The 15,877-nt window shown below is 43.2% G+C and overlaps 1 protein-coding gene across 1 annotated transcript; it reads right to left on the reverse strand.

Moving 5' to 3' along the window:
• Positions 1 to 700: 700 nt before the first annotated feature.
• CHGB (chromogranin B) lies at positions 701 to 14,521 on the reverse strand. Its single transcript, XM_055265588.2, has 5 exons — positions 14,225 to 14,521; positions 9,480 to 9,526; positions 8,933 to 9,026; positions 1,959 to 3,721; positions 701 to 1,090 (listed from the first exon to the last, which is right to left on the reverse strand). The coding sequence occupies exons 1-5, from the start codon at positions 14,271 to 14,273 to the stop codon at positions 1,013 to 1,015; spliced, it is 2,031 nt and encodes a 676-aa protein (XP_055121563.2). The 5' UTR covers positions 14,274 to 14,521; the 3' UTR covers positions 701 to 1,012.
• Positions 14,522 to 15,877: the final 1,356 nt, after the last annotated feature.

Below are 15,877 nucleotides of genomic sequence, written 5' to 3' on the forward strand. Positions count from 1 at the left end.
CTTTTTATTTTCTGAGAGAGTCTCGCCCTGTCACCCAGGCTGGAGTGCAATGCCTGATCTGCGCTCACTGCAACCCAAGTAGCTGGGATTACAGGTACCCGCCACCACGCCCAGCTTTTTTTTTTTTTTTTTTTTTGTATCTTTATTAGAGATGGGGTTTCACCATGTTGGCCAGGCTGGTCTCAAACTCCTGACCTCGTGATCTGCCTGCCTCAGCCTCCCAAAGTGCTAGGATTATAAGTGTAGGCCAGCACACCTGGCTGCTTCTATCTTCTTGAGTAGAAATCCGACAAGATCTGAGGGGCCAGGGATCTGTCTGGACAGGCCAGATGTTTTCACTCCCACCCTGGAATTCTTCCCATTACCCAAGCTTTCTTCTCAGCCCAGAAAAATGAACTTTGGCTGGCTACTTCTAGAGCTCTTTAGATTAAGGAATTTTTAAAGTAATATCTTATGATTGTTTTTGAAACAGGTTCTTCAAGCCCCTGTAATCTCTCTCAGCATGGGGGAGTAGATGTCTTTTTCTAATCTATTTCTCTTTATATCTTGCAAATTACTTCAAAAGGTTTGCTTTTTTATTCTATTATGCATCCAAAACCCAACAAATCCTAGGGTCATCTTTTGCAATTTACTTCAAAGAATAGATTTGAAAAGTCACACGCCTCTCTCTTTGCCCAAAAGCAGCTGAGAACAATGAAGCTTTTGGTCTCAGGTGAATCTTTTATTATTTCCAACTGAGACAAACATTTTTCCAAAGACAGTAGCACAGTCATTGCCACAAGCATGTTAATATGTGTATTTTGCAGAAAAGAATATGCTACAAGTCATGCAATTCACATTTTCAATAGCATTCTGACAGGAATTAAAGACATTTCCAATTGTGTCAAACATTTAATGAATAGTAAGTTCTACTTTCTGCCCTTGGGTAGATAAATGGTGTCTTTCAGTGAAGTGGTGAAAAACAGATCATGTGATGGCTGCTTCTTAACAGTGCCCACTGCTCCAATGACAGTCAGCCCCTTTGGCTGAATTTCTCAGCTATCTTCTGTAGTTCCAAATCCATTGCAGCCAAGTTTTCGAGTTCTTTTTTCTGGAAAATACAGAAAAGTGGAGGCATGAGGTCCCGAACCAATTTCTTTTGCTGCAGTTTGATGCAGTATGAGTGGAAAGGGGAATTTTAGGCATGTTAGAAGCTGCATTAGTCAACCTACGTCAGTAACTCTCAAAGTGTGGTCCCCTGACCAATGGCATCAGCCAGGAACTTGTCAGAAATGCAGATATTGGGGTCTCACTTGGGACCTACTAAATGAGGAACTCTGGGGGCTAGGAATCCCTCATGATCCTGATGTACATTCAACTTTGAGAAGCACCAACCTACATAATCAATATTAGGAAAAAAACATTGTTTGGGTAGGTTCAGCTCCAATAGTGTTCTCTCCCAGATACAAATTTCTGACGGCAGTAGGGCGTGAAATAATAAAGACAGCAAACGAAATAGTCAAGCAAGTAAACTTCTCTATCACCTGTTCTCCCTACCTCAGGGAGAGAGTGATGAACAATCAGATGTCCAAGGGGAAGATAACAGAACAGTAGTTGTCAACTTTGGCTGAACACTGCAACCATCTGGAAGCTTTAAAATATTCTGACGATCAGGCAGCACCCTAGGCACTAAGTAGACGGAATCTCTAACATAGTAATTTTTCACGCTCTGCAGGTGACACCAGTGTGCAGACAAGGTTGAGAAGCAATGCAACCGAGTGAGGTGGACAACGATGTGGATGACGGCTAGAGGTAGGTGGAAACCAACCCCCAAGGTGGCCTCCACTCCGTTACTAGGGCACCATTTTCATAGTGATTAATTCCCACCAATTTCTCCCCGTTAATATCGGATAGTCTTGAACATAATGTGCTAACATTGACCAGAGTAAGTACTTTTAAACAGAAGCCCCAAACCATACCTCGTCCTCTGTCAGGACTGTCTGGTCAGCCCTGTCCTTTTCATTTTCTGCCTCCTGGCGGGTGCTCACCGGCTCCTCAGAATCATAGAAGTCTGGAAACTCATCTGACTTCTTCCTGTAGTGAAGGAGCTGGTCCAGTTGGGCCACCCTGTCATACTGCCTTTTCAGGTCCAGCTTGGTGACCCTGTCGAGGTTTCTCTTCTCATACCCCCAGTTCACATCCTCAGAGAAGGGCTTTTTCTCCCACCAGTCATAGTTGTATTCTGGGAAGAAATTCTTCTCATTCAAGGGCAGCTCATTTTCCTCTTCACCCTCGAGAAAATTGTCATCCATGTTGTCTCTTCTTTCAAAATGGCTGCTCTTCCACTGGAGAGGGTCATAGTATGGGTTGAACAGTTCCCCTAATCTCTTCCTCTTTTCATCTGTGTGATGGGAGCCATATTGTTTATCTTGAAACCTAGCTTCCTCCCTGTTTTCTTTAGTGTCCTGCAGGTCTCCCTGCTGCTGCCACTTCCCTTGGGCTCCTTCCTCACCATAGTTGAGATAATTTCTGTCCAGCTCTTTCCACGCACCTTGTGGATGCCTCCTTGCCTTGTCCATCTGGTTTTCTTGGACACGGTGGTGTCCTTCACCCAAGAACCTTTTCTCTTCTCTGGCGTCAGACATGAAATAGGCACGTGGATCCCCTCCCCTGCCTCTGTGATGGCGTCCCTTTCCCGGCTCAAGGCCTCTCTCTTCCTCACTTTCTTCATCATATCCATGTGCCAACTTATCAAGCTCTAAACTGGGGTAGTTTCTCTTGTCCTCTTCATCCCAACTCTCCTCACTCTGAGGTCTTGGAGCCCTGTATTCCTCACTTCCTCTGCCCCTATAGCGCTCCCCCTCCAGGTCCTCAGGGGCCTGGATGCCTAGATAACCCTTTATTTCTTCTCCATATTCGGGTTCTTCCTCTGAAGCCCTGTAGTGGGTTGAATGGTGGTCCCTCTTTTCCCCTAAACTGGCCATGCCGACGTTTGACTCCTCAGATTCCTCCTGGGGGTGTCCCTTTTCCTCAGAGGGAAGACTCCCTCCTTGAGAGGACCTGTCGGGCCTGCTCCTCCCGTGGTGGTGTCTGGGCCTCATGCGTCGTTTGTCCACCTCAGAGGTGGCATCTTCCTCACCTTCCTCAGATTCTTCCTGGCTTCGGGGTTGGCCTTTAGACTCCTGGGGGTGATTCTCCCGGCTCCCTGCCTCCTCTCCACTCTCCTGGCTACTCTTCTCCTGGCTATGCGTCTTCTCCTGCGAGTGCCCGGCAGCATGTGTTTCAGATCTGGCCACTAACTCCTCTTTTTTTATAGCTGAAGCCTGGTTTCTTTCATTGAGAAAAGCGTTTTGCGTCTCTCCTGGCTCTGCAAGGTGTTTCTCTTCACTGCCATCTTCCCCTCGCTCCCCTTTTTGATAGTTCTCTCCCTCCTCCTCCTCCTCCTCCCTCTCGCTCTTCTCAGAATGGCGTGTCTTCGCTTCTTCGGAGACTTGGCTGTCGGAGGGATAGAGGCTCAGCTGGGGCTCATCTGCTCGCTCTCGGCTGTGCCCGCCTCCCTCTGCCCATTTCTCTGTGTCTGCCTTTGTTGGGCCTTGGACGTCCTCCTCCCCTGGGCCTCCTGCCTCCTCCCTGCTGGAGGACCCGTGGGCTTCCGAGGCATCAGCTGGGTCTCTTAACAATCTTACTTCAAACTTTGTGTTTTCATTTTCAGTTGCCTCTTTCTCTTTGACATCTTTTCTACCTATAATGAAAACGAAGAGTAGGTATAACTTCAGAACCACTTGTGGCTCGACAGGCACAGCCTCAGTAATCACTACAAATCCTGACGACACTGAAAATTGCTTGGATAATTATTTAAGTTAATGAAGAATATACTCAGATTCCTTTTGAAAGTAAATGCTATGAAAGCTCCTTGACTGTGTTTAAATCTAGTAACAAACTGTCTATATTTTTATGTCTTCATAATACCCAGCCAGCTGCTCTCATTGGTACTACCAATGATCAAACTGAAATCGAGATCTAGATTTATGAAATATTAGAATTTAGAAGCAGAAATCATCTTAGAATTCATCTAATCCAGTCCAACCTCTTCTTTTTGCAGACATTGAGACTCAGCACGGTATATCCAAGACCATTCTTTCCATATTTTCTTCAAGTAGGAGTTAAAAAGTTAGCATATGTGAACAGCTCTAGCAATAATCCAGCTAGATAGTTAACTAGCCAAAATAAGAAATATCAAGATTCAAAGGACGATTTAAACATTTGAAATTATTAGTTTATATCAGACTTTTATTATCCAATCAACTGTAGACTCAACCTAGCAGTATGTGATCTATAACTTAGTAGCTGGTGATAAGGGTGTATGTTTCTTGCCTGAGAAAACTGCACATCAGTGGAAAGGGCCATTTCTTTTTTCACTCAGGTTCCATCCACCCAACATGTTCTCTGATGTTGGGGACAAACTTCAGCATAGTGAGTTATCTTTGTGTTTCCTGAGTCAGAGTACATGGTATAACTGGTATTTTAATTGAATGCTGTTCTCGTCCATCTTTTCCAAATATCAATAGCTCCTTTACTAAGTCCTCCTTAACTCAAGGGCACCCCATGAAAGGAGCTAGGCAGTTAGCACTGTCTCAGTTGTTAGCTGGGAGGGCTTGGATTTCAACCCATGTCACAGAGTTCAGATAAATGCCTGAAGCCAAGGCCACTGACGGCTCCGGGTCTACACTGCAGGCACCATAAGCCCAAGTGCTGTCGAGCACTTGAAATGTGGCTGGTCTGATCTGAGACATGCTATGTATGTAAGATACACATCAGACTTCTGAGAATAAAGAATAATGTGAAATAATCTCAACAATTTTTATATCATTATATGTTGAAATAATATTTTGGATGTATTGGATAATATATATTTCAAATAGATCAGATATATAAAATTATATGTCAGAAAAAAATTGGATAAAAATAAAATATATTATTGAAATTAATTTCCACCTGTCTCTTTTTACTTTTTAAACGTGGTTACTATAAAATTTGAAATTATGTTTGTGGCTCACATTATATTTCTATTGGGTGGCACTGATAAGTTATTTTGAAATGATATTTGCAAAATGGAAAAAAATTATTTATTTTGTAAAAATGTCCAAGAAATAGTGGACTCTCTGTACCTCTCTGTTTAAAGCCCAGTCTGGCATGATAATAATATTCTCATGTTTACGAGGCAATGAAAATGTCCCTGGCCTTTTCCAGACATCTGAGGGAAGGTACATCTGTCACCAGTCTCTTTGCCTCTTAAAAGCCAGTAGTGGTGTGTATGGCATTGGGGCATGGCTAGCCAGATGGGCACAGGGAAGCATGATGGCTCTGGGCAGTGCTATTGACTAAACGTTTGTGTGATTCCAAAATGTTGAAGCTCTAATCCTCAATGTGATAGCATGTGGAGGTGGGGGCCTCTGAGAGGTAATTAGGTCATCAAGGTAATTAGTGCCCTAAGAAAGGAGATATGAGAAAGAGATGATTTCTGTCTCCACCAGATGAGGATACAGTGACAGAAGGCAGCCATCTACAAGCCAGGAAGTGGGCCCTCATCAGACACTCTGATCTTGGACTTCCAACCGCTGCAACTGTGAAAAATAGTTAGTTGTTCAAGCCATCCAATCTATGGTATTTGATACAGCAGCCCGAGCTAAGACAGACAGATACTGATATCATTCTGAGAGTTGGTTGAAATAGAGCTGATCAGACAAGATCTCAGCCTCCAGGGGCCGAGTCACTGTGGTCCCTTTCCTACTGCCTACTGGTTTGTGAGTCTTAAGTGTCAGGAACAGAAGTATTTTTATTTTTTTCCCAATTAAATATGTACTGCCTGAGCAGCATGTGCCTGAGGCTTAGCTCTTCCTACTAAATTTAGCTTTAAGCCCCCGCAGGTGGGCCTGGAAGAGGGCTGTGATTAGCAGCACACACTCACTGTCAATCTGTAAAATCAAGGTGTGAAGCTCACGCTTACTTTCAAGCGAAAACAGGGAAATGCATCTGTCATGCTGTAAGGATGACCAGATCAACCCTAGTCAAAGAGATTCCTGTACCTGTCAAGAAATTAGACTACGTCTTCCCTGAGGTCTCTTAAATCCATAAAACAATGATTCTGTCCTACTCCCCAAATACTCATTTGCTCAGTGAGTATATGCTGACTCCGAGACATGCAAGTAGGAGCGGGAGTGGAGATGGGCGTGGGGTGGACAGAGCTGTATAAAGGCATTCATCCAACCAGTTGGGCAAAAGCTCCACCAGTCTTCTGATCATTTTAGGGCATGCCAACGAGAGAGAGAGAACTAGAATAGGACAAAAGTTGCAAACTGGCGCCTCAGAGGTAAATTCCGTTTGACCTAAACAGCAGTTTTAGTACATTTGAATTCAGAGGCGATACGAAAATACCAGGAGATGTCTTTTAAAAATCAAAATTTTAACTTCTTTTGAAAAATCCCAAGATTTGACAGCATAGTCTGTATTTCTCCATAACGGGATTAGAGCTGAGAATTATCTGCTACCTCTCAGAAAAGGCATGTGCCCTCCAGTCTGTGAGTCACTTCCTGTCCTGCCTTACTCCTTTGTGTTATTTGTCTGTCTAGCCCTGGCTGGTGTTTAAGGCTCAACCACAGAACAGCTCTTAAACCTTTGCCATCTCAGCATTCTGTCACTCTCTGGGTATAACATCTCCAGGATCCTTAGATACATTTGATTTTTCCCAGTTTCCCTACGTCTCTCTCAACAGACATCAAAAGACCTCAGTGCATAATCAGGGCTGGAGCAGAGGCTAGAGTTACTATGCCATAATCTAAGGACTGAGATCTTGGCAGGCAGGCATAGGCAACTTTTCCTAAGCAATTGTGGTTCTTTGGTGAGCTGATGGGACAGACCCCTCACTTTTGCATTGGTCTAGTAAACAAAGGAAGGGATAGGGAGATACCAGGATGGGTTTGCCAAAAGGAGCAGCCTTTACTCTCTGCCTAGTGACCCACTCTGCTCTTACTCACTTCTTGTAACTGCTGGAAAAAAGTTGGAAAGAAACTCAGAGGTATGTGGGCTGGAAATGGTAGGAAAGCTTCCATCCACTGTTTCTAGGGTCCCTAAAGGCTCAGGCCCCCACAACCTCCACCTCCTGGGCTCAAGCGATTCTCCTGCCTCAGCCTCCCGAGTAGCTGGGACTACAGGCGTGTGTCACCACGCCCGGCTAATTTTTTGTATTTTTAGTAGAGATGGGGTTTCACTGTGTTAGACAGGATGGTCTTGATCTCCTGACCTTGTGATCTCCCTCCCAAAGTGCTGGGATTACAGGTGTGAGCCACTGCGCCTGGACTCAGGTTACTCTTTTGGCCAATCACTATTTGCTTTTTACCATTTCATGCATGAGGGCTCATGTATAGCTATTGCAAGAAAGTCTTGTCTGGCAGTGAGAGGTGTTTTTGTGTTTTTTTTTGTTTGTTTTTTTTTTTTTAACGGGGCCTCACTCTGCCACCCAGGCTGCACCCAGGCTGGAGTGCAATGCCGCAATCTCAGTTCACTGCAACCTCTGCTTCCCAGGTTCTAGCGATTCTCCTGCCTCAGCCTCCCGAGTAGCTGGGATTACAGGCGCCTGCCACCACACCTGGCTAGTTGTTGTATTTTCAGTAGAGATGGGGTTTCACCATGTTGGCCAGGCTGGTGGCAATGAGAGATTTTTTTTTTTTAGATGGAGTCTTACTCTTGTTGCCTAGGCTGGAGTGCAATGGTGCGATCTTGGCTCACCGCAATCTCTGCCTCCCAAGTTCAAGCGATTCTCCTGTCTCAGCCTCCTGAGTAGTGGGATTACAGGCGCCTGCCACCATGCCTGGCTAATTTTTTATTTTTTTATTTTTTATTTTTAGTAGAGACAGGGCTTCGCCATGTTGGCCAGGCTGGTCTCAAACTCCTAACCTCAGGTGATCCACCTGCCTCGGCCTCCCAAAGTGCTGGGATTACAGGCGTGAGCCACCACGCCCACCTGAAAGATTTTTAAAGGTGAAAAAATAAGATAAAATCTACTGTTCCCACCCTGACTTAAAGTTTAAAAGCAGAGGACAGTGTTGAAGAGGGCAGTGTTTTCTTGATTTGTTTGAATCAGTTTGGCTTCATGCATAACAGTGACTGCAGTCTTGTAAAATTGACCTCATAATGTCAATTTCCAATGGGTACTGCTTATATTACTGTTCAAATTTTATTTTCAGCAGAAATGGTTTCATATTGAGAACACTTCACAGGCTGGACTCAGAAAGCCATTAGTCTGCCTCACTGGAATGCACTGCCTCTACCTGAAACCCTTCCAGTTCTCAGGCCTGGAACTCCTGGTACTATTTGGTGGTACCTTCTATTCTAGTAAGCTGTGCATTAAAATATCTTAGCTAATTTGTTGTGTAAATAGGCCAGAATTTTAAGTCACCTTTCTAAGTTTCTTGCTGATCAGCTTCCTGATTCTCACTGTCAGAAGAGCAAAAGGCAAAGAAAAGAATGATTTTTAAATTCCCCTCTGTCATCTTCCAACACTGCTATAACCCCCCTCCTCATCTAATCACAAACCAGCATTTCCCAAATCCCCTCCACTCAAATGAAGTCCTGTTCTAAAAATCCAAAGTATGGAACTAAGGAATTTAAGAACAGATAGACATCTGAAAGACTATCACTAAGTTCAACTCCTTCATTTTACTTTGAGGAAGAGAGGGGCAAAGGGTCTTTCCTATAGTCACACAGCTGCAAAGTGGTAAAGCAGGAACTAGGAGTCATATCTTCTGTCTCCCAGATACTGGGCTAGTCAATCAATACTCTTCCTAGTGCATTATGCCCCCAGGTCATTTGTAGATAAAGTAGAAGGTGATATGGAGGGAGTAGGATCAAGGATCACTGCAGCGACAAAGATCTGCCTGCAGTGTGGGACACTTACTCGTCTTCAGGACTTGGCGGCACCCAGGGGTGATGGGTGGAGCGCTGGACTTCGACAAGGCATTTGAGAGGACCTCAATGATGCAGCGAGTCACCTGGGGGAAAACCCAAAAGCAGGTTGGAGAAGCTGGTGTCACTGGATGACAGACTACTCAACCCAGAGCTGCTGTCAAGGAAGACTTGACTACGTGACCTGCGCTGATGCAGTATTCTTAGGGCGGAGATACAGATTTACGGGAACAGAATGAAATCTTCCAAACTTCTACACAGAACAATGCAAGAAGGCACTGAGTTGGGATTATCTGGAGAAGGGAAATAAACATCCATCTCTGAACCAATGGCACAGCTATCCTCAGGGGTGCTAAACCATCCTGACAGGAGATAGGAGCTCAGTGCAGGAGGGGCATCCCTTGCTCACATTCTGTCAGCAATGAAAACCTGGCTTTGTAAGATTATGTCGTGCATGTGTTTGGTTTGGTATAATAGGAACTGGGAGAATCTAGGGTCTAGATACAAGTCTAGATTCTAAGACTGACATTGCAACTTACCATTTCTTCATTGTGGTTCCTGTTATCCACTGGCATGGAATTGACAGCTTTGAAGGAGAAAAAGAATGGAAAATGACTTGAGTTGGTTTTTGAAAGCTGTGTGACCCCAAACTGACAAAATCACCCCACATTAGTTGTTGTTTTTCCCCTGGTAATGTCTTAAATATATTTGGAAACAAATGCTATTTTAGATCCGGTATAAATCAAATCTAGACCACAGACAAGGAGGGGACTTCTGGGCAACCGGAAATGTCCCGTTTTTTAATCTCAGTGCTGGTTACATAGGTGTGCTTATTAAGCTATATACTCATGATCTGTTCAATTTTCTATATATTTTATTTCAATTAAAAGTTTAAGCTAGGGCTGGGTGCGGTGGCTCATGCCTGTAATCCCAGCACTTTGGGAGGCCAAGGCCAGTGGATCACGAGGTCAGGAGATCGAGACCATCCTGGCTAACACGGCGAAACCCCATCTCTACTAAAACTACAAAAAATTAGCCAGGCGTGGTGCCATGCACCAGCTACTCAGGAGGCTGAGGCAGGAGAATTGCTTGAACCCAGGAGGCGGAGGTTGCAGTGAGCCAAGATCGTGCCGCTGTACTCCAGCCTGGGTGACAGGGCCAGACTCTGTCTCAAAAATAAAAAAAAAAGTTTAAACCAAACTAAGTCTAATAAAACAAGAATGCCCTCCTTGATCCTTCTCTGCCTACCCCAAATAGGTAAAGATCTGTGGCTCTCTCTCCCTATCTCTGTTTCCAAAAGTATATCCTCCCAAAACTTACTTCCTTGATAAAAACATGGTTATGGATGTCTTCCATAATTAATTACCTCATTTTTTTACCCACAAGGCCTTTGCCTGAACAAGCTCGTTTATGCATCTGTATCAACATTGTGTTTCTCTTTCTCCACACTGTTTGCAACCATGGAAAGAACACGGCAGATATCTAACCCTCCTAGTACAGCATCAAGTCCATAATATTATATGCAAATTGGTGTTTAACCATTGGTTTATAAGAATATTTTAAAAGAAAAATTTTAATTTATTTCAATAAAATTTCATGGGATTCTGTCTATCTTAAAACAGTGTTTGAAGTTGCTTTGTCTTCTCAGAAAATGCTTCAGGTAATTTTAATTTTTCAGTGCCATTTTTTTCTCTCTCAAAGCTGCTTTAATTTTTTTTTCACTTTGACTTTGTTCTAAGCCCTTTCCATTAGAACAGCCCAAAGCATTTACATATAATCCATCTCTACAGTTCTCCTGGCATTCCCTGTAGCAGGCAACTGAGCAGGAGAAGCTAGTGCAGAAAATTATTCTAAGTCCCTGAGAAGAGAGTAGAGCTAGCTGGGGCAAGTTCTCAGACATCAGACATGAAAGCCATTCAAATGCAGCAATCCGACCTTTCCTTGCAAAATGCTTTGCTCTAAGCCTCTTTAAACATTCCCCACCCCCTATCAATTACATATCATGGGGCTCAACCTGGAAATAAAACACCTATTCATTTACTTACTTTACTAAATTTTTCTTTTCAAAGCATGATCTGGGCTCACTTCAATTGTTTCAAGAAGCCCAAAGTTATGCAGCCTATTAGAATCATTAAAAAATATTCAAGAAGTAGCTAACAAGCTATGAAGACCCCAAGTTCTACCTGAAATGCTCATCAGGCAGGATCCAGTTGGCCCACTTTTGGTACCCAAGGTCCAATATACTCAACTGTTCTTTCATCCTCCAAATGGCTATTTGAGAACACACCCATTTCAGCACTTTCTCTTTCCACCGGAAATCTGTAATACCCTCTGCAAATAAATGACTGTGAGAGAATAACTCCCCTAATAAATCAGATGGCTTTTAAAAAATCCAGCTTTACTAAACCTTCTTGATAATGCAGTTTCTTGCTAATACTTTCCCTTTTTTTACAAATGTAAAATAGATGTTTTTATTAACTACTGTTATTGCCAAAGTATTAATAGTTACCAGATTTGGGGGCAGAGAAAGATTTTTCTTTTATTACTCTAGACAACTTGTAGCTTAGGTTTGTATTTATGAAACCATCGTTTCTCTCACTGAGGCTCTTCAGATCTTTTTGATGGGAAAAAAAACTAGGGTCTGCTTTTGAACATACATTATACACCTCGGTGAGACATCTAGGTGCTTCTGTATTTTTCCAGTAAAATTTGTGACAACAAGGTAATAGCCAAAGGCATGTTGTCATCCTTAAAGTAGTCCAACTTACTTTTGTATACAGTAAGATTCAGGTGGCACAACAGAAAACCTAATGCTGTCTGTCTGTAGGGATATAAGAAAAAAAAGAAAACCTAATGCTCGTGTTAAAAGTAAAGCAATCAAATGGTAGAAAAATTATCAAATAATGTGGTAAATCTGAGAGTAACTTCTGATGTATTAATATCTAATACTATTAAGGTTTGATATCAGATTGAAAATATAGCTGTAAAATAAGTTAAAACAAGCTCTTCTGAATTTAGAAACCATTTTCCCGGCTGGGTGCAGTGGCTCATGCCTGTAATCCCAACACTTTGGGAGTCCGAGGCTGGTGGATTACCTGAGGTCAGGAGTTCGAGACCAGCCTGGCCAACATAGTGAAACCCCATCTCTAATAAATATACAAAAAAATTAGCTGGGCGTGGTGACACACACCTGTAATCCCAGCTACTCAGGAGCCTGAAGCAGGAGAATTGCTTGAGCCCGGGAGATGGAGGTTGCAGTGAGCTGAGATTGCACCACCACACTCCAGCCTGGCCAACAGAGCAAGACTCTGTCTCAAAAAAAAAAAAAAAAAAAAAAGAAAAGAAAAGAAAAAAAAGATAAAGAAACCGTTTTACCTAGAATAATATGGATATCATTTTACTACTTCCCTTATATTAATTTTTAGAGTGCACGATAGCTTCCATAGAAGATTGGGCATATCTTTCAGAAGTTCTTAAGGATAAGTGAATGAGCTAGATGGTTTCTTGAGGCTTCCCCCAGCCCTGTAATTTTGCAAATTAACAGCTCTACTTGAAGGCCAACATGTCTCATTGCCAGAGGCTGTGGGGAGGTGGGAATGGAGAGGTGCTTGCTAATGGGTTTGTGGTATCTTTCTGGGGTGATGAAAATGTTCTGAAATTTGATAGTGGTAATAGTTGCACAATCTGCGAATATTCCAAAAACCACTGAGTTATATACTTTAAAAGGGTGGATTATATGATATACAAATTATAGCTCAATTTTTTAAAAGATTATGTCATTTTAGCTGCTATTAAAATATAAACTTTTATTTAAAATATTCTGTTACATAAGAGATCTGTAAGTATTGTACCACAATAGTTAAATCATTCCCACAAATGTCACTGTTTTTGTGGTCTACAGCCTCCTAAGCAAAGCAATTCTTTTCTGAAAGTATTTTGACCAGAAATAATTATAAATATTCATTTGATTTTCTTTAACGAAATTGAGAACATTTATTGGCAATGTGTGAGAATGACAAGAATTTTAGCAAATTCTGAAATGTATATAGCTTACAGTAAAATTAATTACGACTGGCTTTCATTTTGTTTCTACCTTTTGGATCTAGTAATTGCTGCCAATAAAAGCTTCATATTCATGGATGGCAGTATCTCAATTCTAGGTAGGAGTCTCAATCTCAGATATGAACGATTTTCTAAATCATTAAAACAGCTGAAGAAAACCTGTAGTTTAATTTGGTGCTAGTATACTTACTTCTCAATAGTCTCAATATCTCAATACCCATAGGTGACTCGACTTCAACACACACACACACACGCGCGCACACACACACACACTTCAGATCTTCAGAGATCATTTGTTTGAGATTCAGGGTAGTTTGAAAGATTAATCCTACAATCTTCCCTACAAAAAGGGAAACAGTCAAATATCTACTACTTAAAATTCAATCCTCCTAAATTGGCTAAAACTTTTTTTTTTTTACTACTCCAAAGGTACTTTTGTGGTTATTTTGTACTCTAAGATTTTCCTGGAGTACAGAAGTCAAAATACTGCGGTTTCCATTCATAACTAAAAAATGAGGGGCACATGTTCTCAGGACTGCTGAGGCTTTCACAAGTTAAAAAAAAACATAATTCCTTTGAGTGTGAAATTAGAAATTACCTGTCCCTAGAGATGGAAATACAAAATAGAGGAACATATTATATTAAACTTGTACATACATGAGCACACATACACACACATTATATATGGACATGTTAAGAAAAGGGATATATCTTATATATATGTGGGACTCACTTTTATCTCATCATACTTACATGACAGTAACAATAATAAGGGAAATTATGCAGGCACTAAATAGCATCATACATGTATTCCTGCCTCTCTGTAGTCTCCTGGCTTTAAAAAGCCAAACAGATACAGAATCAGACAACAGAATCTCTCTAGACGGGCAGAGAGAGTGTGACATCTTAGAAGCGAATACAAAATGTGGGGTTTCCTTGGAGGTATGGCACGTTTTCTTCCTTCCTATCTAGAGGAAAACTCAGACACAGAAAGACTGAGGCTCCCCTGGCTGGGCTAGGAAGCCCTCTAGCTTTTTCCAAGTCAAATGGGTGGGAGGAGCTGAAGGAAAACACCCAGGGAGGAGAAGGAACGAAGCGAGAGATAAACCTTCCCCTCAACCCTCCCTCTCTCCCGGGATCCGCCAGCCTGGCTGCGGGAGCGGCGGGGAAGAGCGAGGCCGGCGCTGTCCGCGGTGCTGACCGGCCCGCCGCGCCCACTCACCCGCCAGCCCCACGGCTCCCAGGAGGCTGAGAAGCAGCGCTGGCTGCATGGCCCCGCTCGCCGGCCCCTGTGCGCAGAGAAAGATGGCGGCCGGACCGCAGAAGCGAGGCGCAGGAGGAAGGCGCGATGGAGCGGCCCCGGGAAGCCAGCGTGCCTCCTGGTCCCCGCGGTGTGGCGCGGCTGGCGCAAGCCCGGCTCTTTTAAAGGGCAGGCGGGGGCCGCAGGGCCGGGAGGGGCGGGCAGCCGGGAGCGGGCGCCCCCGAGCTCAGCCCTGACGTCACGAAGCAGCACCCCCAGGCGGCGACGCAGATGGGCGGAAATTGACGCCAGTCCGGTCGGCTGGTGGGTGCAGGGTCTGGAGCGGGGGCGGGGGAAAGGCGGGCCGAAGAATGGACGGGCGAGGGGAGTAGTGCAGATCTGAGACGGTGGGGGAGGCGGGAGGTCCCGCTTCGAGTGCCTCAGCCTGCTCCGCATCTCCCCCCACACACTATCAAATCTAAAACCGTGTGTTTGAGACTATATTCATGTGTGTGGTTGTGCTGAGATGTGTGCATGACGAGGTCTGTTTGTGTCTCCTCAACCTAGCTGAGGAAAAGACTCCTGCTAACGAGAGAGAACTAAATGGTTGGTCAGGGAAAATGGAAAAGACAGTGATAGCTTTAAAAGTTAAAAGTGCAGCCGGAGAATATGGGACTTGCTGTTCTCTCAAACTTTTCTTTTTGTCTGTATATCCATCTACCTATCCATGATTATATCTCCTATTCATGATTCTCTGTCTCTCTTCCTCCTCCCTCTCTGAATACATAACATATACACATGGTTAAAAAAAATCAGACGGTACAAAAGGATTTACTATAAAAGTCTCCTTTCCCCCTTTATTTCCAATTCTCAAGTTCCTCAATTCCTCTTTCAGTCAACACAGCTTTACTGCTCCTATAATTTAGGTTTCAGTTATTTTGGAACATACACAGCTGCATCTTCTTTTGAATGATGTATTACATTGAATGGATACGATAGAATGTATTTAACCAGTTCCTTTTCTAATGAACATCTGTTCAGGTTGTTACCCTTCGGTCTTTACTCCTTTACAACACAGCCTTAGTCTCAGGGGTGGGTCATGTAATAACCTGCTGGTAAGAAATAGTAGACGCTACAAACCCTGTGCATCCTCTCTTGCTTTCAAATTGAGACAGTAAGGTATTTTTGTTATGATGTGTGAGAAAAAGGTGAAAGCATCTTCCGGAATATTTTTGATGTGGGTTCCCCTCAGCCTAATGAGGAATCGGGAAGAAGCAGCAGGCAGGTGACCTGCACAGGCTTTGTGGAATGGAGTGAGACTTCACTGGGCTCTCTTCATTCAGGGAATGAAGATGTCTGCATGCACAGCTCAAGCGAGGTTTCAGTTTACTTTTCTTGAAAACTAATGAGGTTCAAATTCTTTTTGTATGTGCTGAGTGAATGGGTACATCTTCCTGAAAAAGCTGGAAAGTATTTCACCGAGACCACAGCCACAGAATAGTTAAAAGAATGGTCTTTAAAAGGATATTAGTGGAACAATGGATAAATGTTGAATAAGATCTATAGGTTACTGTATTGTATTGTATTGTGTCGTATTAGTGTTGATTTCCTGATTTTGAAAATTGTACTGTGGGC

The sequence above is a fragment of the Symphalangus syndactylus genome, chromosome 24 (assembly GCF_028878055.3).
Source record: "Symphalangus syndactylus isolate Jambi chromosome 24, NHGRI_mSymSyn1-v2.1_pri, whole genome shotgun sequence".
Classification (NCBI taxonomy): domain Eukaryota; kingdom Metazoa; phylum Chordata; class Mammalia; order Primates; family Hylobatidae; genus Symphalangus; species Symphalangus syndactylus.